Consider the following 24,985-nt stretch of genomic DNA (forward strand, 5'->3'; position numbering starts at 1 on the left):
CTCCTCAGAAGGAATGTTGGACAATCTACTTCCACGGTGATACTGCCTCGGAAACCCAAGGGGAGGGTCACTATGAGTTGGGTCCGACTCGACGGCACATAACAACATAACAAAGTTGTTTAATAACAGAAAGTTAGTAGAGGTGAAACAAAAAAAAACCACCTCATTTAAAAATTCCACACATGGTCCCTTTCACAAAATGAATCTATAATCTTGCTTCTTTGTCAAGAGAGAGTGAAAAAAAGCTACAGAACTCTACTGAAGTTTGGCATCAGCAACATAATCAAAATAACCCTTCAAACAACCCATTTGTGTAAGTCCAGGGTTTTAAAAAACAATAAATGTGATGTTAGAGTTCCTTCTTAAAGTATCCCAATCACTTCACTATATAGGCTTAAAATAAAATGATCATTTGTTTAAAGATGTACATTATATGAAAAAAGGCTATAATTTCCAAATGAAAAAGCGACTGTAAGTATTTAATAACATTATATACAATTAGTATAAAGGCTATATGGCTTTAGGAAGTGCACAATCTAAATAAGTGTTAGTAGGTAAATTAGCTAATTTCACATAATACTACTAATGATCAAATTATCCAATTAGTAAACCAAAAAACTTTAATAGGTTCTGGTGTGCTTATTTTGAATATGAAACTATCATTCCTAGTTCCTTTCCCTAAACTGAAAAAACTTAGCAAATTAATTTTATATAGGCTCATGGCTTTAAAATATTAATTGAAATGCCTTTTTAATGAATTTTTAAACTATTTAGATTATAGATACAAATTTATAGAATTAAGAAGATTTACAGTATATATTAGAGGCCACAACTTGTTTGCTATTTTCTGGTTCTTAAATGAGTAAGGAATTACACTATAAGAGCTATGGTCTGCTGCAGCTCTAAAATTTTGCTTATATTGTTTTGGTTTTAAATAGTTGAAACCATATCTCAAAGTTGTCTAAGGAGTCAACTTTGGCCCTGAATTAAAGACTCTTTTCACCACTCTTTTTTGGCTTTTAGTCCCCATTAGTCAGTTATCACATATTTTACTTCACTGATTCTTAATCCCTGGCTCTCTACCCACTGTGCCCTCTTCAGTCTCCAGAGCCCACAATGCCCAAGGCATGGTAAGGGCTCAACACTTCTTGAATATTCTCAAGTGAGTAGCAAAATATTAGGGATGAATCAAGAATTAAAAAGAATCTGGAGCTGATAGTAGTTCTTTTATAAAATCTCCAAATAATAATTTCAAATTCTTCTAGTATCCTTTTCATATTTACTTTGGTTTGTTTTTGTAAATAATAGCAAGAAAAAAATATGGCACAAAGATACAAGGTTAAATTGTTATAGCTAAGCTACAAGCAAGAACACAAAAATTTTTAAGATTGTATTCATGTATTGAAGAAATCAATTTTATTTACACTACTAGTAGATCCCAGCTACTCCAAGATATAATTATTTTATTGTCAGGAAAAATATCTTCCAGTATTTCAGTTTTAACAACTGTAATTAAATTGCTTAGTTATACTATAAAGTAAGAAGCAATTAATGAAACTTTTTTTTGAAATAAAAAATATGTATATACATTACCCTGATACCTAGGCCAAAATATATCTAACAACAATTTTCTTGATTTCTATTAGTCATAAAAATAAAGGAAAAATATATTGCAAGTATTTTCTTTATAGATAATTTCAATTAGAAAACAATAGACTAATGAAAACAATAAAATGGTTCATGTGAGTGAACTAATATGAAGGCAAGAAAAGTATTTAATACTTGACAGACAACATATTGTCAAATATAATTAAAGAATATCTGCCTCAAAGACACCATTTAGATTTTTACACATCTGAATTTTATCTTATATTCAAGGAAAAGACAAAGTCAATAGGTTATGATCATAAGTCATAGTTAAGAACCCCTTCTTTTAGCTTGTAAAATGTAGCCTTTTGATTTAATAATCCCTCTGCTTTTAACAATAACAGAGTATCGCAGGAGCCAGAGTGGCACCCACTCGTGTGCTTGAATGTCAGGGATGCTTTCCTGAAGAGCTTCTTGGAAACTTGCTTCAGAAAGTAGTTCTAAAACAAAACAAAACAAAAACCCAACAACAAACTGTTAAATTTGGAAATGAAAGCTCTTCACTATGTAGGTAAGCATTTAAAAACAACAAAAGAAACACATCTAATTTAAAGTAACCATTTGACAGAGATGTATCAGCTCAGATCTGATTTATTTTTTTTTTAGGATAGTCATTCTCAACTGGGATCAAATCTGTCTGCCAAGGGACATCTGGCAATGCCTGGGAACATTTTTGGCTGTCACAGCTGAGGGTTGCTCCTTGCAACTACTGAGTAGAAGCCAGGGATGCTGCTAAACATGCTACAATGCACAGGACTGTCCCCACAACAACAAAAACAAAACTACCTGGCTTCAAATGTAAACAGTGTAGAGGCTGAGAGACTGTTTTTGAGCAAATCATTTTACAGGGAATAAAAAAGATTTTTTTTCATGTATCAAATGTGATACATTGTGGTATAGTAAATTACTTTGTGTGGCTTTTCTACCCATAAGTCTTTGTAAACTCCAAGGTGGGATTTTCTATGAGCAAGTGAGGAGCTCCTGATTGCTGAAGGTGTCCACCTGGAATATTTCTGTTGGGAGAGGCACAAAACAATGTTCTGGGAGGTGCCCACTCTCTCTCAGGTGCTTAGAGTTCTGATGCTATGATTGGCTAGTTTGACCACCCTGCCGGGCTCAAAAGGAGGCCTCCTGGAAGCAGAACTCTCTCTGACTGCTGGTTGAGGAAGACGTGCTGCCGAAAGAGACACGCACCACTGAAAGAGACACGTGCTGCTGGGAAAGAGCCGCAAGAGACACGCATCGCTGAGTGAGACACCGAGGGACCAGCACTGCTGGGAAAGAGACTGTGAGAGATTCTTGGCTGAGGGACGGTGGGCTGGGAGAGAGACTGAGCGTTCTTCCTGGACTTGAGTTGTAGCCTGGTGCTTCCCTAATAAACCCTGTAATCTGTGAGTTCTGTGTGGCCACTGCAGCGAATTATCAAACCCAGGAGAGAGGTGGTGGGTGCTTTGGGAGGAACAGTTGGTGAAAGGGCTGGAGGGAGGCAGCATGTTTGGCCTTGCAGTAATAGCCTTGGGTTACTGCTGGTAATCCTGTCTTCCTCTTGTGAGATTAGAGGAGGTCAGAACATGTGGCCTCCTTGCCGTTTTTGCATACATGCATGTAACATTTTAATGTAATACATTTTATGAATTTTTTGGATACACTCAATATTTAATAAAACATTAAATAATAATACAGGTACATTAAAATTGTACCAAAGAAGCTCACAATGAAAAGCAATAGTCCTCTGACAACCACAACTCTTTTAATTGTTCTTCTGGTTTTTATTTCCATCTCTCTAAATAATATGCCTATGCATATTTTTGCTTTGTCATTGTTTGATTTATCATTCAGATATTATCTACTGACTTCCTTCTATCAAAGGTAAAAATCTAGTTCATTTTATCATCAATCCCTCCTCTTTTCAACTGTTACATTACTATTTTAGTTCCTCTACTGATTATCTTTGAAACTCTGTTAACTTTGTAACTCTCCTATAGTAATTTATAATCCCATCAGTCTCAAATAGCATCTCTTCACTCACTAACCTATGAGAGAAGCACCTCTCTCTTACCCTTTCCATCCTTCAACAAGTCAGCTGGATTTCTCATGTCTATGTTGTCAAATATCTATCTATATTCTCTTCTGAAACAACAATGAAGTATTCAGTTTTTGTCCACAGACCAATTCCCCAAGTTGAAAATCCAGGTGGTATCTAGGTATAGTATTCTGTCACTATAAATACTGTTCAGTGAAGGACCAAATAATATATTAATATTTATTTCATTTATTTTATAATCCTTTATTTTCCTTGGAATTTCTAAGCCTTCCATTTCCCTCCTTACACTACTAGTTTTTATCACAGATTTTTCTTTGAATATTTTTCATCATTTATGTGGTCTGATCTGGACCCTTTTTTGCCTGGAGACCTACTTCCCCGAGTCTTCAGTACCCCTGGCTCTGCCTTGGTCTGGCTGTTCTTGGGCCTACTGTGTCGTATATTTTGGGGGGATTTTGCTTCACTGTTCTATTGGGACTGAATCCTGTTTTCTGGATCACATGGTGTGCTCTTTCTTATGCTGAACACATTTTGAAATAACGTCCTGTCTTTATGCTGCACTCTCACTTGATTGACAGTTTTGATTGGTATAGAACTCTAGGATCTTTGTTGTGACAGAGGCATGGGCAGGAGCAGCAGAAGTATTTCAGGGTCCTTGTGTGCTATCTGTTCCTAGGAGTAAAAACCCCAGCATACCACACAATGGCCTCTTTTCTTAATCCCTTTCTTCCCTGCTCTTTCTCTCTTTCATCAACAACTACCCATTGGGTCCATAAGCCACAGGGTATAGTTTTCACCCTGAACGCTATAAAATGAGAGATAACTCTTGGTTGAGATATACAACCAATTTGTCACAGAGTAAGGGTCTTTTCCCAGAGCCTAGCATCAGTCACAAGTTATGTCTTCTAAGACGCACAGATGTGATCTCAGCTGAGACATGTAACCTAGTGTGGTAGTTCAGTTTGTGTGTCAACTTGGCTGGGCCTGATTGAATGTCTGGGCAGCTGGATGTAGTATTCCCCGTGATGAGACTGGTAATCAACTCCATGGTGGCATCTACTGCGAGCAGCTGAGTAGCTACCTTAGGTAATGTGGTCTGCTTCCTGTATATAAGCAGAAGCCTTGGGGAATGGTCTCTAGGTTACGGCACATTGGGACCCTGCATGTTGGTTTGAAGGGCCCATTTGTCCTAGGTGACCTGCTATGATATTTGAATAACATTAACAGCAAACTCTCAGTAAGTATTAGCTATTATCATGTGCCAGGCACTTTTCTGAGTACTTTCTATGTATTAACTCATTTAATCCACATGCTAACCCTATGAAATAGATACTATTATCCCCCTTTATAGGGGAAATGAGGCACAGAAGAAGTTAGGTTCTACAGTTAGTAAATGGTTTTCATAAAAAGATGAAATTTTCCTTGGAAAAGTAACATTACCATGGATTGTCTACAGATTGTCTAACAGAGAAGGAGACCTTGAGGGAATGATGCATAATACAGATTAGATTAAATGGGAGTAGGAAAAGGGATAAGGCTAATAAAAAAGCAAAGGTGCTACAGTCAGGGTCACCTACTTCATGTTATCCTGTCACCACTGCTTCCAGGACAAAGAGTAATAGAAAATAAACCCTTTCTGAGGAACAGAGATAGAACAGAGGTAGGCCTTTAAGGATTTATAAACACAATTCTATTTTAGATGACAAGCAGTGTTAAATGTTTTACAACTCAACTGCTTAATAAAAAAAAAAAAAAACTGATACAAAATCAGAGAACTATGGTATTCATTAACTATATACTTTTAAAATTAATTCAACTATGTTAACTCTTTAGTAAACACTACACATTTTTTAAGAGAAGCATCACTTCACTAGGGATCAAAATGTCTCAAGACTTGCTAATGGTATACCCAGAATCAGCCTATAAATTCTAATCAAAAGCTTTAGAATGAAACAAGACAAAAAAGATTAAATCTCTCCCCTCATATATATACACAATATATTTTGCCATGACAATGGTTTATTAGCACATAATCTAAAAGCCAACATTTAGATACATGGAAATAAAACTCTTAGTCTTTTCCTATTATTTCCTTTCCTTTGGAAGAAGGATCATGCTCTTGCAAGTAGAGCTAGAAGGGGACACAGGATCATCAGCTGTTGGTAACAGTCACTGCTAAAATCCCCCCAAAAATAAGCAGATAAATGATACAATATCTGCCAACCTATGGAAAAAAAAAATTTAAATGTTTTTTATTTCAGAAGAACTAGCATAGCAATTAGATTGTCACTAAAATGACTTAAAAAAAAAGTATTTACTTGTGAAAGCTCTACTGGTGGTTAAAGGGACAAAAGGCACTATCTCCTAGTCTAGAGTCATTTAAATGGAAACAGGTAAGAAAATAATAAATCTTTTAGACTGAAATACTGTAACACTAACTTTCATTTGAGAGACACAGTACAGTAGGGTAGAGAAAAGCTCTCAGTCCAGTCAGAGATCTAGGTTCAAATTCACACTTTGCCCTCTGTCAGCTGGGTGACTCTGGCTGGTTTCTTATACTGAGGCTCTATTTCATTATTAATAAAATACCTAGTTACAGCTGTTGTGAGGATTACAGATAATCTCCCTGATGCATCTAGCATGTGTCTGGCATTCAAGGAATAATAGCTATTAAAACTCCTCCTCTTTCTCCTATAGCTACTACGACACAGAAAAAAATTGAGATGGGATCGATCACATTGCTAATAAATGGCATAAAGTCTTAATAGGCTATCCATAAGCCTTTTTAGAAATTAACAAATCTTTAAACCATCAATATCATATAATTATCTTTTTAGACCTGAAAGTAAAACCTGAATGTTTTTCTCCCAAAAGCATCTGTGAAATACAACTTCCTCCAATATTTATTAAATTAGACCTTCTATAAAATGTGATAGAAATTTGTAACTTTCATAAGACATTTCTCACTTACAACTATACCAAAAATACCTGGCAAGTATAAAAGCTCTATGAAACATTTATCTTGCAAATTATGTTAAACAGTCTCTTCACAGTCCACCTACTTATGTTATAAAATGTTGGTAAATATGCTACAAAAGCCAGACAAGCTATTCTCATTAAACAGTGTTTCTGATTAACATCAAATATATGCCTGGATATTAATGATTAATAAGATGCTTAATTATCACTTTCCTCATATGTTTAAGTTTCAAATTAAAATTTATCTGCCTCTTTTTCTAGATACTTATTCTTTTTAATTAAGAGGCCATGGTGGTGCAGTGGTTAAAGCAACTGGCTGCTCACTGAAAGATTGGTGGTTTGAACCCACTAGCCATTCTGTGGGAGAAAGATGTGGCAATCTGCTTGCATAAAGATTATAGCCTTTGAAACCCTATAGGGAAGTTCTACTCTGTCCTATAGGTTTGCTATAAGTGGGAATCAACTCAATGGCAGTGAGTATTCTATTTAATTAAATAGCTCTTTGATCAAATCTCTGTTGTACTAGTCAAGGTGATATATAATATTATTTGGAACGCCGTACAAAGTTTTTTCTGTGTGGCTTAGCAGAGGTAGTCCCTGACTCATGGCAGGGCCTGTTCCAACAACTACTGTATTATAAATTGGTTCTGATATAAGTCAAATACCTCTCTCTTTTACTTATTTATTTTGGTAGTTTTCATTGTTATTCCCTTTTATCATTTGTATCTTTATAAATCTGATCTTTATTTGTCTTTAAAAACCAAAAAAAAAACCAAACCCATCACTGTCGAGTTGGATAGCAACCCTTTCTTGGGTTTCTGAGGCTGTACCACTATGGAAGTAGATCGCCCAACCTTCCTTTTGAGGAGTGGCTGGTCGATTTGATCCGCCAGTCTTCTGGTTAGCAGTCAAGTGCATTAGGCCCTATATACCACCAGAGCTTGGTGCCTAAGGCATTTGACTGCTAACCAGAAGGCTGGCAGTTCAAACCTACCAGCCACTCCCAAAAAGGAAATGGGGCAAATCTACTTTCATAGAGATACCGCCTTGGAAACTCAAGGAGGGGTCGATATGAGTCGGATTTGACTTGATGGCAGCGAGGTTTTTTTTTGTTTTCAATTAATCTTTAAGAATAGCTGTAGATAACAGCATTGTACATTTAACACCATACACAATACTAAATTTTAAGAAGTAGGTTTTTGTCAGACAAAGCTCATGATCCATCTTGATAAATGAAAATATCAGCCTTACCTTTGGGATCATTATGAGTCAATAGCTGTATGTCAAACTGTTTAGCAAATGCAGTCAAATCAGGTGGCATCACACAGCAGGAGGCAAGATTAACTTGGTTACTATTTGGTTTTACCTAAAAGTGAAAATAAAATCATGATTTATTTCTACTAAGTACTATAAAAAAAATTAAAGTGCTTTGTGAGTGATAAAAATATTTCAGAACTAAACAGAGGTTATAGTTGCACAACACCGTGAATGTATTAAATGCCATTGAATGGTGTACTTAAAAATAGTTAATTTTATGTTACATGAATTTTACCAAATGAAAAAAGCTGAAAGCAACAAAAGGACTCAATTTTGGAACATATGAAAATTCACATTCTACATAGCTTAAAGTGTATCAAGTACTTTTACATGAATATATTTATTAACGCATGGTTTTCTAACACATGCTAGTGGTAGCATGGAAAAGAAAAATAGCTTTAATGTGAGGAAAAAGCCAATTTAGTACTATACTGGTAAAAAGTCTCTCAGTGGAACCATCTGCCAGTATAATACATTTGTCATGAGAAACAAACATGCTTCTAAGTGTGATTGTTCCAGCTACAGAGGAAATATATATCTTAAAGGTTGAGAATTAGATACATTTGATAAGTACATTTAGGTTAAATTATTATAAAATATGGCCATTAATCAGGCAAATTTATAAAAAGAAGAATTAAATAACTTATACTGGCCACGCTGGCTAATTCATGTATATATATTCTTGACCATTTAAGTCCCTCTAGCAGTATTTTGGCCAGCCACACTGTGACTATCACTAAGTCAAGGGAGAAGGGGCAACACTTTCTCTAGGGTCTTCTTGCCCATAAGAAATTCTAAAAGCTCTGAAAAGGAGAAGGCTGGGGATAAATGAAAAGGAATAAAGAAAAATACAAAAAGTAAAGGTATAATACTAGCAAGCAACTACTCTAATAATTCTGTAGATGATTAGACCAGAGGGGAAGGGTGACTGATTCATTCCATCTATTCTAAATCAAGATGTATGAACTAAGAGTCTTGCATCTTTAAGTAATAGTCAGCAAACTATTTGTTATGCATGATATTCCTTTATGGAATTAGAGCCACTGTCTAGTAATAACTAAAGAAAAACTTACGTAATTTATCATACATAAGTAAAACTAAAGGACACAGCCTCAATTCAATTGGCCATGAATGCTTTAACACACATTTTCTAGTGTATTTATTTGGTCAATCATTTAAAATGGGATTGATATTAAGTTCAATTAGGTATATATATTTTAAAAAATGAATACTTTCAATATGGCCTATCTTCAAAGTCCCACGCTTGAAATAATCACCCCACAGTGAGTGTCCACTATGTGCATGTTGTTCAACATCACAACCAGCAAAGAACATGGGAGCAGGCTCCTTTCCCGGAGTGCTTATAATCTGGCTGCCCTTTACCTGTGCCCACTGGTACAGCTGCTCCAATTGTGTTTTGTCTAGATCAGAGGTACCTATAGCAACAATCTTTTTGCTCTGAACTAAATTTTCTAATTCCTCCCAGTAAGGCTGCAAATGCTCTAAGGAAAGATTAACGCCATCTTCAATAGGTGGTGAAGCAATGATCACAGAATCCAGGTGTGCAACTCCAAGGACTGAACAGGCTGACATGAAAGAAAATAGAAAAAGGAAAAACACAGGTTACATAATAAAAACAAGTGTCTCTGTGTTCCTCAAGTACTCCATCAGATGTTCCCAAGGCATACCACTGAATTCTGTCCATATCTTTCACTGGTTTTCTATACAACTAATTATTTCATTCAGTCTCATAATTAAGCTTTTATTTAGAACATTTCCATTGTTTAAAAATTTTAAGCACCCATTCTCCTGTTTGCTTTGTGAGGCAGACAAACGGGCTTCTTTGACCTGCTTTCTTCTAGGGAACTCCCAGCTACTACAGGCTGCTCTTTCTAAAGAACAGCCTCCTTGTTTCCTAAGCCCCAGGATTTGGGGTAGTTTCCTTATCTTCTCCAGTTCTACTTGCTTACCAGTATCTCATAAGGATGATCATAAATTCTGACCTAATAATCTGTAACTATTAGTCACAGCAAAGAATATGCTTGACAATCTGAAAAACTGAAATTTATAGTCTTAATCTATATTTACAGAAATCTATTTCTTAACTTGAGAAACAAGAACAATCTAAGAGCTCATTTTAAACAATTATCGATTGCTCCATAATTAGATTCAAGAACTAATAATTTAAATTTTCAATATATACAAATACTGGCCAAATGTTTTAAAAGAAAAATAATTGAATAATTATAATATCACAATAGCATTAACTGCTGAAAACAGATGTAAAATGCTTCACTTTTAGGGGAAAGAAGACATTTCATCTATAGTACTAAAAGGGAAAGGGGTTAAGAATATGATAGGGAGAACACTTAGTTATACTTCTTATGTTCCTCTTATATATCAAAATATGATCCTATATAATTCAAATATAATTTGATAGAAGCCTTAAGGAAATTAGGCTTAAAAAAAAAAGAAATTTGGCTAGAACTTTAAAAGGTGGAATTGGAATTACCTCATTTGCACTATTCTTTTCAAGCTCATTTCATTTTTTTCTATTAACAATTTTTTCTTAGAGCAGTTTTTAGTCTATAGAAAAACTGCACAGAAAGTACAGAGTTCTCACATACAACTTCTCCCCTCACATGCAGTTTCCCCAATAATTAGCATCTTTCATTGACATAGTATGTTTATTACAAATGATGAACTAATATTGATACATTATTAACTAAAGCCCACAGTTTACATTAGCGTTCGCTCTGTGTTGTGCAGTTATATGAGTTTTGACAAATGCATAATGTCACATATCCATCATTAGGGTATCATACAGAATAGCTTCACCACCCTAAAAATTTGTTCTGCTCCACTTAATTCATCTCTCCTCCCCCTCCCCTAAGTCTCTGGCAACTGCTGATCTTTTCACTCTCTACAGTTTTGCTCATTTTCTGTTTCACCTGGACGCAGTTATAACAACACACCTATAATAATTTGAAGTCAATTACTTAGGGCCCGAATGAGCTCTAGTGGCATAGTGGTTAAAGAATTCAGTTGCTTACCAAAAGGTTCGTGGTTTTAACCCACAGCTATTCCACCAGGAAAAGATGAGGCAGTCTGCTTCAGTAAAGATTTTTTTTTTTTTTTAAAAAAAGACAACAAAAATTGAACTCACTGCCGTTGAGTTGATTCTGACTCATAGTGAACCCCCTTGGGTTTCCAAGGTGGGAAATCTTTACAGAAGTAGATTGCCAAGTCTTCCTTCCACGGAGTAGCTGGTGGGTTTGACCACCAACCTTCTGGTTAGCAGTCAAATGCCTTAGGCACTACACCACCAGAGCTCCTTTTACAGCATTAAAAACCCTATGAGGCAGTTCTACTCTATCCTACAGTATCATTATGAGTTGAAATAGACTTGATGGCAGTGGTCAGTGGCTTTTTGTTTGTTTGTTTTACTTAGGTGGCACAGTGGTTAAGCACTAACTGAAAAGTTGGTGGTTCAAACTCACTAGAGCCACTCCATGGACAGAAAGATGTGCCAGTCTGTTTCTGTAAAGATTTATAGCTTTGGAAACCCTGTGGGGCCATTATACTCTGTCCTACAGGGTCACTATGAGTCAGAATAGACTCAATGGCAATGAGCTTTTGGACTTAGGAGTCCCAGTGGTACAGTGGTTAAGTGCTCAGCTGCTAATAAGATCAGCAAAACCCACCAGTCACTCTACAAAAGAAAGATAGGGCAATCTGCTCCCATAAAGATCTCAGCATTGGAAACTCTGTGGGGCACTTCTACTCTGCCTTACAGGGTTGCTGTCAGTCAGAAGTGACTCAATAACAATGGTTAGGGGAGGCGGGGTATTAAGATGAAAAAGTTAAATGTTAGCTTACCCATGTCAATTGCATTTCTAGTTGATGATGAAGAGTTTGATCCTACAATGAACAGTTTTGCTGGGTAACAAAGAAAATAAAACTGATTACTTATTCTGTATTTGGGAATACATTTAACTACAAATAATAGAATTAATAGGGCCAAAATACTAAGCTGACAGATATTCCTGAGTAAATTATTTTTCCTTTCCTATTCACATAATTTCACAAATCATTTTTATTTTATGATATAAGAGTATACTTTCATTGTAGCTTATTTATACCAGTTGTCAACAAATACCTGTTTCTCAAAACAAACAAATAAATAATTAAATATTAGTTTCTCATTTATTAGAAAGCAGGTCAGATATATACACAAAGAGCTTAAATTACTTGAAATTTTTATTTGCATGAATTAAACATTAAGGAGCACAATATATACTTTCCTCAATAAATTAAAATATATGCAAAACTTTAAAATTTTTTGTATTGACAAGAAAACTGGAAAATAAGAATATACAGTCCCACCTTCCTAATAAAATCATTTTCATTTCTAGACATTACTTCCCAGTTAATATAACCTATGATATAGGGTACAGTATTCTTCCTACTTCTACTTGGTTTGACCTTATGTAGTAATTTAAAAAATATTTCTATGCAATAGTTATTTAGGTTTTTTTATCACAATAACAATGCACTCACTACAGAAATCACTCAAGCAACTACTGTTTAGTTTTTGTATATTCTATGTTTTTCAGAAATAATCTTATGTACTCATTTTTATTGTTGAATATTATTCTATAGTTTTGATAGGGTATAATTTTCTAAATGATTTTCTGCTAACTGAACTTTTACGTTAGTTCCAGTTTTTAGTTATCACATATTTATCATATTTATCTTCAGAACTTTTTGTTCGATTTTATGGTGAATCATTTTCCAAAGATAATTGTCAAGAATGTGATTATGAGTCAAAGGATGTCATCTTTTTTGTGTGTCTTGTTCTATTTTATTTACCATCCTACTTTACAAAAGATTTGCTCCAGTTTCCCAGGCAAAAACTCTCAAATGACAGTTGAGAGTTGCTTTCCTAACAATACAAAATGCTATTATTAAAATATACATATATTTGCTAATTTAGTAGGTGCAATGTATACTTGCTATGGATAACATTATTTGGCATTTATTCATTACCACAGAAGTTGAATATAGTTAAGTCCCCTTCACAAATGTACAACTCATACTTTAATGTTATGTAAATTTGCCTCAGTTTGAAACGAATGAACCAACCCCTACTTGCAACTCATTCTGCACCAAAATCACCTTCACTTGCTGTACATGCAGTTTTTAAGTCATTGAAAAGACTTTGAGTCTTTTCTTGCACTAAAGTATGACTTAAAAAAAATGTATGCACCTGTTCTGACTTACCTACAAATTCCACTTAAAGACACACTTAGGAATGAATTTTGTTAGAAACCTGGAGACTGCCTTAGTTTTCTAGATGTATTTGAGGCTTTGGGGCTTAATTTAAACTCAACTTATATACGATCATAGGAACTCTGGTGGCATAGTGGTTAAAGCATTCAGCTGCTAATTACAAGTCCAGTGGTTCAAACTCACCAGATGCTCTGCGAGAGAAGGATGAGGCAGTCTGCTTCTGTGACGATTTCCACCTTTGGAAATCATATGAGGCAGTTCTACTCTGTCTTAAAGGTTGCTGTGAGTTGGAAATGACTCAGTGGCAGTTGGTTTGGTTTTGGTTGTATAAATATTTACTTGTTATAAACTTACTGTTCAAAAATCTACTCAACAGACCAACAGTTGGGGAAGTAGGAGAGCAAGAAAAGTAAAAATCAGAAAGGAGAACAGAGAACACACAGGGCTAGCAAAATACTTTTATGTAAAGTGCTTGACATTTAACATATGCATTAAAATTTCTCTCAGTGATGTTTCTTATATTGATCGCTTGCATTCTACTGCTAAGTAATCTCCTAAAATATTGCTTTCATCATGTTACTTCCCTATTTGAAAACCATCACAGCATCCCAAGATGAGAAGACCATCACTTTGAGCTCAACCTTAGCTCCCATAATTACCCTGTGAAAATCCTTCTCACCGCTAGTCCTCTGGCCATGAATTTGTGCCATCTGAAATGATCGTCTCTCTCTGAAAGATGAGGCATTTTTAGATAGAAATGAAAGCTTTTCATATGGGGAGAATTTTGACACCTATCGAAAGTCTCAAGGCCAATTGGCACTTGAGGACAACTTGTAAGAGAGCCAAGAGTGATCTACACCATGGTGAACAGCAATCAACAACAGAAAGAATGTTGCTTTTGGGTCTTGGAGTCAAGCAAACCTGTATTCCTGGTTCAGCCATTTACTAGCTACCTGTATGACAATTTTAACTTCTTTATTGTCAACTATGCAATCCCTGCAGGATTGTTTTGAAAATTATATGAGAAAATATGACCATAAAGTGGCAAATATAGTCCTGGGCACAAAGCAAGACTCAATAAATGGTAGCTATTATTATAGTCAAAAGATAATGCTTTATCTCATCTGACATGTCCATCCGATAATAACAAAAAAATACTAACAATCAGAACACCACAGCAATAAGTACAGCAACAACCACCACTACCACTGACGTACCACTAACTTGGTGCTAGTGCTTTACCAGACTTATTTCATCCAACTTACAGATGTATCCTCATTTTTTAGATGAGGAAAGAGGCTCAAAGAGGTTAAGTAACTTGTTAGATGAAGACTATATCAGCTAGTAATCTGCACAGGCAGGAATCTCAGTCTAGTTAGTCTAACTCCAGAGCTCAAGTGTTTCATAACTACATGATGTAGACTAAGCTGATGGCAGGAACAGTGCATCTTTTCATTTTTGTACTCCTTAAGCTGGACACAGTTTGTGGAATGGAATAGTCATTCAATACATTTGTTGAATGGGTATAATATGTTTTTCATTTCTATCCATGCAACTTGTTGCCTAGACTTCTTTCTACAGTTGCAGGTGACTGCAGTCATTGGTTACAAGTATCCAGCCAGGAAGGAAGTGCTTATGCTTACTTTGGGGGGACAATACTCTTACAGCCTTTCCTTTATCCTTTCTATTTTCTTCACCTTAATCTTCCTGTTACTCTGAAGTCCACCACAGAAGTTAATAAAAACATTGTGATGGACAGCAAATTGAAGTCCTAGTCTGACTCTGAAGTAGCTAACACTAACCTCCTATAACTCCCTTCAAGAGTTGACATTACAATTAAGTTTAAAAATAAATATTTATATTTCTTGCACTTAGTGACTGAGTTACTCATTACCAGAGGCAGAGAAAAGCTTATTCCGATGCCTGACAAGGCCTCATGGTATCACTTCCACTCTGCAACAAAATGAACTGTAAAGGCTGGACTTTACCAGAAACTTTCATTTCTTCTCTTTCATCGGGATTTATCTTTTCTATTGCATGAGATACAGTACATTCCAAGACATCTGGAAACTCCTGTAATAAACATATGACATTTAGAATAAATGGAAAATTAAATGTTTCTGATTAACTATCATATTTTCTATTATTGATAAAGCCCTTCCCTTTAGAAGCATGGAACCCAAAAGACAGCAGGGTTCACTTGAGGTACTGATGGGCTTCACAAAGTTTGTAAAGCCTTGTAATAAAGATAAAATGCTGTGTGTCTGTTCATTTTGGGGGGGAAAAAAAACTGTTTGACTTTGATCAGGGATTCAGAGGGATGCAAGATCAAAATTAGAACAGTAACCAAAAAAGGGGGGTATGTAAGGCATTAGACCCACTATCATAATAGTAGAAAAGAAACCAATGAAAAATAATAAATATTACCCGTTCTAGGTAATGACATGTGAAAAACTTTGTACATTAATTACAAATATTTATAGATGAAAAAGTTTTTCTTGAGTGGGAAAAAAAAAAAAAAGTGAAGGCCATTCCAATGCATTTAATGAACAATTCATAAGAAAAATGACAAAAAGGTGGTACATATAAATCAGAAGCTTACTTATACTTGTAAGATTAAAACAAAATAAGCACTGAGGCCACTCCTGTAATTCTTACATATATTACAATGCCTGGCATATAACAAGGGCTTAGTATGTTTCTAAATCATGCATAGAGTAAATCGTAATCTCAGAGAAACACAGATTGATAAAACATATCAATCAATGTCTGCCTAGTAGCTATAGTTAAACATTTGCAGGGAAACATGCCCAGGGAAACAGATACTTCCAGCACATCTTCTTCCATACTTCTGAAGTAATCTATATGATTTGATACAAGCTTCTAGCTGAGTTGGATCCAGAAGAGTAGTTTACAGAAAGGTGTGTTGTATATTAATATTTATGATAATAGTCAGATACTAACATTTAAAGAAACACAGTTTTCTACTGTTATCAGAAACTGACATTTAAAAAATTGTTACTAGTGACTATGTTATTGGGTGATATTCTACCAAAGCAGTCTACCAACCAAAACTGCTCTACCAGACCAAATATAAACTGGAACAAAGCACTGATGGTAAGGAAAGTGTGAAAGGAATTAAGCAAAGAGATAGTATATTGTCAAGGTGAAGAGCTGGCTATATAGAGTCCAGATTTTCTGTTTTATGCTTAAGTCAGCTGGGTCAGATGCCATCTCCTCAAACAGCCACATGGAGTTTTATGCCAATAGCTAATTTGACATTCCTATCAAAACTGAAAAAATTAACTTCCTGCTTACTCTACTTCTCTTTTGACCTATACAATTCCTGCATTCACATTTCACTTACCCTGACCAATTCTGGGCTGATTTGGGAACTCCACTCATTTAAGGTCTTCTGGATACAATCCCGAAGCTGCAAAAGAATGCATTTTGAAACTGTTAAATTCTTTACACTTTTCTGTGCTTCTACTATAAGACTGTATTAGTCTGTCTAAAATCAGACTTTTTTAAACTATATTCTTAATTCTCAGATGTTTTTAACTAAAGCAGTAGCCTAATTATTTTTGAAGTATTTCTGTACTGATAAAAATTTTAAATAAGTAAACTATGAGACACAAAATCATTTACAAAGAAACAAAACATATTTCAAGAATGAGGTTTTTTGTTTAGTAAAAATTAAGTATACAGTAATACACTCTTAGAACTTAGAGCTGACAAGGTTTTTAACAAATTCCCCTATCAACTGTATAAGGTGAATGGTATTTTAGGGAGAATGGGGCACAGAATTGTTAACTAATATTTTTAAGAATAGAGTTTATAAACTGCTTTTATCATAATACAGAAAATTACAAGGGAAACCGATTGATTAATTTAAAGGCACACAGCTATCTATGTTAGGATTTACAATCCACAATATGGCTAGCCACAATAATCCACTTGAACTCAAGTGACAAGCTCTGTATTTTTATGGCAAGTATATTTATCATCCAAATTTAAGTCAGTAGATAAAAATTATTTCATAATTATTACAGACAGAATTGTAAGTCAATATTCTTTTGAAATCCATAAAAATTGAGGCAACAAGACCAACTAGAAGTTAACAATTCTATCAGGAGAAAGACTTTGCTTTGGCTCAGATTGCAAGAGAAGTCTCAGAAAGTTTCCTCTGGAAGGATGGCTTGTTTGCATACTAAGACTTTCCTGATGAATTCCTCAATTCAAGAAGCTAAATATATTTTCAGAGTATTCATCCTTTTCTTGAAACCATTTCTTTAATCTTGGATTCTGCAAATGTCAGGACAAGCCAAAGAACAGTCCAATGTTACAATTACACGAGCAAGTCATTGTCTATATATCACAAAAGGAGCCCTGGTTGCACAGTGATTGTTTAGCTGCTTACCAAAAGGTTAGTGGTTCAAACCCACCAGCCACTCAACAGGAGAAAGATGAGGCAGTCTGCTTCCATAAAGATTTACAACCTTAGTAAAACTATGGGACGGTTCTATTCTGTCCTATAGAGTCGCTATGAGTCAGAATCAACTCGATGGCAATTAGTTTGGTTTTCTAATATCACAAACTTAATGATGTTTAATTTGTTACATATTATCTATATTGACTAAACATTAACTTGTACTTTTTTTTCTGCTCTCTTCATTCTTGCCATACACAGAAGATATCACTGAAGATAAGTATCATGACAATTTATTGTATCATTAAATCTGGAGTTGTGTAACAGTCTTACAAATAACATGTGACTCAGCTGGTCAAATTCCCTTACAACAGATTTGGGCAAAACAAAATAAATAATATTTGATTTAATAAAATTCTAGTGAAAAAAAAAATTTGGGGAGGATTCAAAGAACTGAAAAATGTTACAAGTAGAAGAGACTTTTTAGGAAAATTAGTACAATTCTACCCAATATGTAAATTTTTCAATAATGAATGATTTCTTAGGTAGTGCTAATGGCTAATGTGCTCTGAAAGTGGAGAGATCTCAGTCCATGCAACAATGCCTTGAAAGAAAGGCCTGGTGGATCGACTTCCAAAAAATCAGCCATTGAGAACTCTACGGAGCACTGTTCTATGACACACATGAGGTCACCATGAGTCAGAATCAACTTAACGGCAATTGGCTTGGTTTCTTGGCTTTTTATTCTATTTAATATGTGCAATGAAGCTGAACTGTTTTAAGTGGGAGCTCTGGTGGCCTAGTGCCTAAGGCATTCGACTGCTAACCAGAAGGCTGGCAGTTCAAACCCACCAGCCACTCCTCTGAAGGAAGGAAGGCTGGGCAAACTAGTTCCGTAGAGATACCGCCTTGGAAAGACAAGGAGCGGTCCTTGGGACTCTGGATGTTACAAAGCTCTTCTTTACATGGAAACAATACTCTTCCTATTCCAACTAAACTGTCATATTTTCTATACATTCTTTCAAATTTTCCTTAATGTTTTGTTTCTGTAGTTATGACCCTCATATGTAGAACCCAAAATAAAACACTATAAACCAGAAGTAGATCTTTGAACAATGTTTTTCAAACTGTGGCATGACTCTGCATTGAGAAATCACATTAAAAACAGAATAGAAAAAACAAGAATACACAGTATATATAGTAAGGGTTATTTTTGTGTGTGTATTTGAAACTTGGGTTTCATATATGTATAGTATGGTTGCAGTTAAAGAACAAGGCAAAACCAACTTTGAATGTCACTAGTGCAGAGTGTGTTGTAGAGAGGTAAGAGAGAAAATTTCACTCAGTATTTATCAAAATACATGCAAAATGCTGTACTGACCCATCACCATTGGCAGAAATTAAGGTTCTAAATACAGAAATATTTATCTTTGGAAGAGAATAGTTAAAGTGAGTGGTTTTAGGAAAAAAAAAAAACAAAAAACAACATACAAATTGAGATGGAACCTGGGCACAGAATAAGGTATGCATTCTGATTCCTGTTAAAGGAGCACTGAGTCCAACACCAGGCCCAGGCCCAGGCCCAGGTCCAGCACAGACTGGAGGGGGGGATGTCATGTGCTGCCACAGAGTCTATTATCCACATACATATTCTATGAAGGAGCAGAAACTGCCTAGGAAAACAGCTGGTACATTATAATGAAACAGTTTAGGATTTTTCTTTTAATCAAGATTTATTTGATCTTTCTGATTGAATGAGATGATAAAGGAGATAAATGCCTGTATGGTAAGCGTTTTAATATATTCTTTTAATCCTCACAAAGACTTGACAACCCCCTGCCCCTCCCCCCAAAAAAACCCAACAACAATAACAAAAAAAACCCAAACCCACTGCCATGGAGTAGATTCCTACTCATAGCAACTCCCATTGGCTTTCCAAGGCTGTAAATCTTTACTAAATAGATTGCTTTATCTCTCTCCCATGGAGCAGCTGGTGGTGAGTTTGAAGCACCAATCTTCTGGTTAGCAGCCAAATACCTTACCCACTGTGACACCAGAGCTCCTTATAACCTAACAAGAGAGGTGCTATTATCCAACTTTAAGCCTATGTAAACAGACTCTAAGCAGTTAACTTTCTCAAAGTCACAAAGCTCCTAAATTAAAAAGCAAACCAGTTGCCGTTGAGTCAGTTCCAACTCATGGCCACCCTATGCATGTCAGAGTAGAACACTGCTCCACAGGGTTTGCAATGGCTGATTTCCTTGGAAGTAGATGGCCAGGCCTTTCTTCCACGGGCATCTGGGTGAGCTTGAATCTCCAATCTTTCAGTTAAAGTCCAGCACACTATTTAGCCTTTTGTACCACCTAGGCACTAGAGCCCTAAAGGTTTGCTTTAATTATAACTATTTTTCATATTAAAAATGTCCCTATCACCAGTAACAAAAACGCAATGCACTGCCGTGGAGTCGAATCCGACTCATAGTGACCCCTCCTTGGGCTTCCAAGGCGGTATCACTATGGAAATAGATTGGCCAACTTTCCTTCCGAGGAGTGGCTGGTGGGTTTGAACCGCCAGCTTTCTGGTTAGAAGCAAAATGCCTTAAGCACTACGCCACCAGAGCTCCTCTATCACCATTAAGCGTCAGCGATTACTTGTGCACGGTCAATGGTTGACTACTCATGAACAACCAACTAATACATAAGCGCGTAATTCCAGATTAATCTTCGATGTCTTAAATTAGTAATTAGCCTTTAGGTAAATAAAATTTATATTATTCTTCCGCCAAGTACTTTTTTTTTTTTTTTTTGCTTTCCCAAAGCAAATTTTGTGTCTTAAGTTGCCTCACAACAAAAAAACTACTGTCAATATCCTAAAAGTTAAATGTATTAATATTATTTCATCTGAGTCCAACAAAAGCTAACCGCTAGAATAATTCTTTACCTGGACAATGTGGGAAGGGAGCGAGATGCGGGGAGAGGGATGGAGCGATTTGCTGCCCCTCTCTGACCCCACTGCCGATGACAGTAATACAATACGTTAGAGAGTTTTGATATCAGCCGTGAACATTGTTACAGGCGTCACTCGGTGTGAAGCTGCCCCTGCCAAGTTTTTAAGCCGCTTTATCCCCAGCAGCAGGTTTGGATCCAATTTCGCGCCGACACCGACCCCAGGTGGGCCGAGTCCAGGTGCGCGCCTCTCTCAGCGCTTGGGCTGCGCTGGAAGCCCGGCCACTGGCCCAGCCTCCGGATCCGCCCGCTTGGCCCAAGGCCTGCCCCGCGTCCTCCGCGTCTCCGCGGGCAACGCTCGCCGGCCCTCACCTCTTCGCTGTGCGTGGACGGGCACTTCTTCCGCAGGCGGCCCCAGTTGAGCAGGTTTCCTGTCTGCAGGTGCAGGGTGCGGGCCCGCGCCAGGAGCGCCACGGCCGCGCGGCTGTCGGTGCCCATGGCAGCAGCGGCCCGAGGGGGCGAAGCAGAGACGAAGCCGCGGGCGAGCGAGCGGAGAAGGCGGCCGCTCCGCTGGACGGGATGCCCGAGGCGGAGAGCCGAGCGTGAGGCTGCCGACCTCGCGCGGCCGGACTACGGCCTGCACTTGGGCCCGAGGGAGGCCCGGCGGTAGCGGCGGGGAAGAGCGGTCCGGGAGGGAGGCGCTGGTGGCTGTGGATGCTGGTACTGCGGTCCCGCCGCAGGAGAGTTGGCTTCAAACCGAGGGAGTTGTTTCCTGGAAGGCAATGACTAAGCAGAAATCGCAGCGGGAAAAGTGCTTCGTAACCGTTACCTAGCCCGCGGCGGGACAGGGGCGGGGCCGCGGATGGGCTGCGGGACGCCGGCCCCGCGGGTGACTGGCCCTTGGCCTGTGGCGGGCGTGGCACCCGGCGGGCGAGAGAGTGACGGGCGCGCGGGTTGGGGCGGTGGAGAGCCCGGATCTCAGCAGGGCTCCCCCTGTCGGTCAGAAGACACGACGCCGGCCGACGCAACTTCCACCTAGTGCTGTCAACCCGCGCTCGCTGTCTTGCCTCTCAGCCAATGGGCGGTTACGCCGATGATTTTTCTTACGCACCTCTTTAAAAAGACAGCGAAAGCGTAAAGCAAGGCTTTAAAATGCCAGGTGAGTTTGTGCTCACGGCAAGAGTTAAAAGCACAAGCGCCCTATTCCTTCTCCCTTGCTTTGCTACCTCTTAGTTCATTTCCTTCCTCAAGAAATTATCCCCCAAACTGGTAATTTTTCTTCATGGTCATTAATCACATATCTATTGATTTTAACTATGTGCTGAACAATGTGTGAAGTCAGAGAGTAAACTTAATCTTTGACTTGAAGCTTAAATTTAGTTTCAGAGACAAGACAATCATATGAAAAGTTAAGTCTTTATTAATACAAAAACATCATGGGGCAGTTAGTTTCCAGATGAGTTAACATTAAAGAGAGCATTGAAGCAAGTGAGATCAGGGAAAGATTTAACACCTCTCTTAGACCAAACCCACTGCGGTGGAGTCCATTCGGACTCAGCGACCCCCATTGGGTTTCCAAGGCAGTAAATCTTTATGGAAGTAGAGTGCCCAGACTTGCTTCACAGAGTGGCTGGCGGGTTTGAACCACCAACCTTCTGGTTAGCAGTCAGATGCCTTGGTCACTGTGATTTCTTTACTCTTATTAAATTTCACATGTGGTAGACTTGGTGTGGACATCAAATTAACATTTATTAAGTTTTCCTTAAGCTTCCGGTTTTTTGGGGAAGGAGGGGAAATCAGCTATATTAAAAGGCAAAATGGGATTCTTATTATAACGCGTGCGTTTGCAATTCCAGTTGTAAGAATTAGGGGAGACATGAAAAAGATCATTCTAGTAGGAGCTTATCAGTTGAGCCTGATCTTTAGTAAATATTTGTTGGCTGAATGAAAGATGAGTAAGAGTCCATTGAAGGGAAAGTTCATCACAGAAGCAAGAACAAACATGAGCTGTTTAATTAATGTAAACATTTGATTCTTATGCTGAATGTGCTGTGTCATTTTTTCTGGACTTGTCTACTCTCTAATATCTTGCAAATAATGTTTAATTATGGCTTATGGGTGGTTGTTGTTAGTTGCTGTTGAGTCAGCTTTGGCTCGTGCGACGTTACCTGTAACAGAACATAATGTTGGCAGGTCCTGTGCCATCCTCGTGATCGCTGCTATGTTACACCTCCTAAACTGTTGGACCTACCTCTTTGTTTGGGAAATTATATAGCATTAAAAACAAACAAACAAACAAACAAAAAACAACCTCACTGCCGTTGAGTCAGATCTGACGCATAGCAACTCCTCCTTGGGTTTCCGAGGTGGTATCTCTACGGAAGTAGATTGCCCAATCTTCCTTCCGAGGAGTGGCTGGTGGGTTTGAACCACCAGACTTCTGGTTAGCAGTCAAATGCCTTAAGCACATGCCACCAGAGTTCCTATTATATGGCATATTGGTCAAGAATATTGATGCTGATATGACTTGCAAACCTGACTAATTATTTTATCTTAGACAAATCACTTAGTATTGTTCTGTTTCACTTTCTCCCAACTGGGCAGATAATAGTTTGAACCACATGAAATTGCTGGTGATTGACCATTTTTGATCTACAGAAATGGCAAGTACCCCTGATTCCATGTAGTATAGTACCTACCACCATTGGGTAGGGGTGAGTAGTTAATGAGACAACATACAAAAAGCCCTTAGAACAGTACTTTGCTCATAGTAAACAGTCCATAAATGAGAGCTGCTATTATTATTAGTTTCTATTCTTCACCTTATACTCTGGTTCATACAACATTGGCAAATTTATCACATGAATTCACAGCAGGCATGATGTTATGGCTTTTTTTTTTTAAATTATATATAGAAACTTAATTGTACTCATAAGGAACCTGTGCATAGACCAAGAAGCAATCATCAAACAGAACAAGGGAATACTGCATGGTTTAAAATCAGGAAGGGCATGCATCAGGGTTGTATCCTCTCACCATACTTATTCAGTCTGTATGCTGAGCAAATAATCTGAGAAGCTGGACTATATGAAGAAGAATGGGGCATCAGGATTGGAGGAAGACTCATTAACAACCTACGATTTGCAGATGACACAATCTTGCTTGCTAAAAGTGAAGATGACTTGAAGCACTTACTGATGAAGATCAAAGACTACAGTCTTCAGTATGGATTACACCTCAACACAAAGAAAAAAATTCTCACAAGTAGACCAAATAAGTGACATCATGATAAATGTGTTGTGCCCAGATTAAGAATCTCCAAAAAACCACCAAGGAGCCGATTCTACTGCAAAAGCATAGGGGTTGTTTATTCAAGCTCGAGCTCGGACCCCCAACCGTCACCGACGCAGCGGTTCAGGATTGAGAGTCTTGAACTCAGGGGTAATGGGGTTCATATAGGGGTCTCAACAGAAACAAGGAAGTTTCAGTCAGAAAATTACAGGATTAGTTGACATTTTCCAGTTGTTAGTCTGCCATTTCTTAACTATTTTAGGTAAGGTATTTCTGTGCCATCTACTGATTGGTTGTTGCTAAGGAGAATGCTTGGGAGTATCGATGAGGTAGTTAGGACTCTTTGTCTATGAGGTAGTTAGGACTCTTTGTGGTTTTTCCAGTAACTAAAGCACTCAAGTGTGAAGTACGTGCTGAGGCTTTTTGCACAAATGGCTACTTACTAAAAATGGTTGCATACAGTGTGGTTATATAGAAACATAATCTCATGCTCTCACAAATGGAGAAAAGATTGAAGCTGTTAGGAATTTCATTTTACTTGGATCCACAATCAACAACCATGAAAGCAGCAGCCAAAAAATCAGACATCATATTGCACTGGGAAAATCTGCTACAAGAGACATCTGTAAAGTGTTAAGAAGCAAAAGCTGTCACTAAGGTACACCTAACCCAAGCCATGGTATTTTTAATTGCCTCATATGCATGTGAAAGCTGGACAATGAACAAGAAGAAGAATTGATGCCTTTGAATTATGGTGTTGGTGAAGAATACTGAAAATACCATGCACTACCAGAAGAATGAACAAATCTGTCCTGGAAGCAGTGCAGCCGGAATGCTCCGTGGAAGTGAGGATGGCCAGACTCTGTCTCACCTACTTTGATCATGTTGTCAGAAGGGACCATTTCCTGGAGAAGGATACCATGCTTGGTAAAGTGGAGGGTCAACAAAAAAGGAAATACCCTCCACAAGATGGATTGACACAGTGGCTGCAACAATGGGCTCAAGTATAGCGGTAACCGTGAGGGTGATGCACAAATGGG

The 24,985-nt window shown here is 37.5% G+C and overlaps 1 protein-coding gene across 1 annotated transcript; it reads right to left on the reverse strand.

Moving 5' to 3' along the window:
* Window positions 1-1,917: 1,917 nt before the first annotated feature.
* On the reverse strand, window positions 1,918-21,152 carry GCLM (glutamate-cysteine ligase modifier subunit). The gene is made up of 7 exons (XM_007936066.2): window positions 21,027-21,152; window positions 16,647-16,712; window positions 15,268-15,352; window positions 11,867-11,926; window positions 9,371-9,573; window positions 7,922-8,036; window positions 1,918-2,087 (listed from the first exon to the last, which is right to left on the reverse strand). Exons 1-7 carry the CDS (start codon window positions 21,150-21,152, stop codon window positions 1,918-1,920), a joined length of 825 nt encoding a protein of 274 aa, XP_007934257.1.
* Between the last annotated feature and the right edge of the window lie 3,833 nt (window positions 21,153-24,985).

The sequence above is a fragment of the Orycteropus afer genome, unplaced genomic scaffold (assembly GCF_000298275.1).
Source record: "Orycteropus afer afer isolate SDZICR_OR568_19922 unplaced genomic scaffold, OryAfe1.0 scaffold00033, whole genome shotgun sequence".
NCBI classification, from domain to species: Eukaryota; Metazoa; Chordata; class Mammalia; order Tubulidentata; family Orycteropodidae; genus Orycteropus; species Orycteropus afer.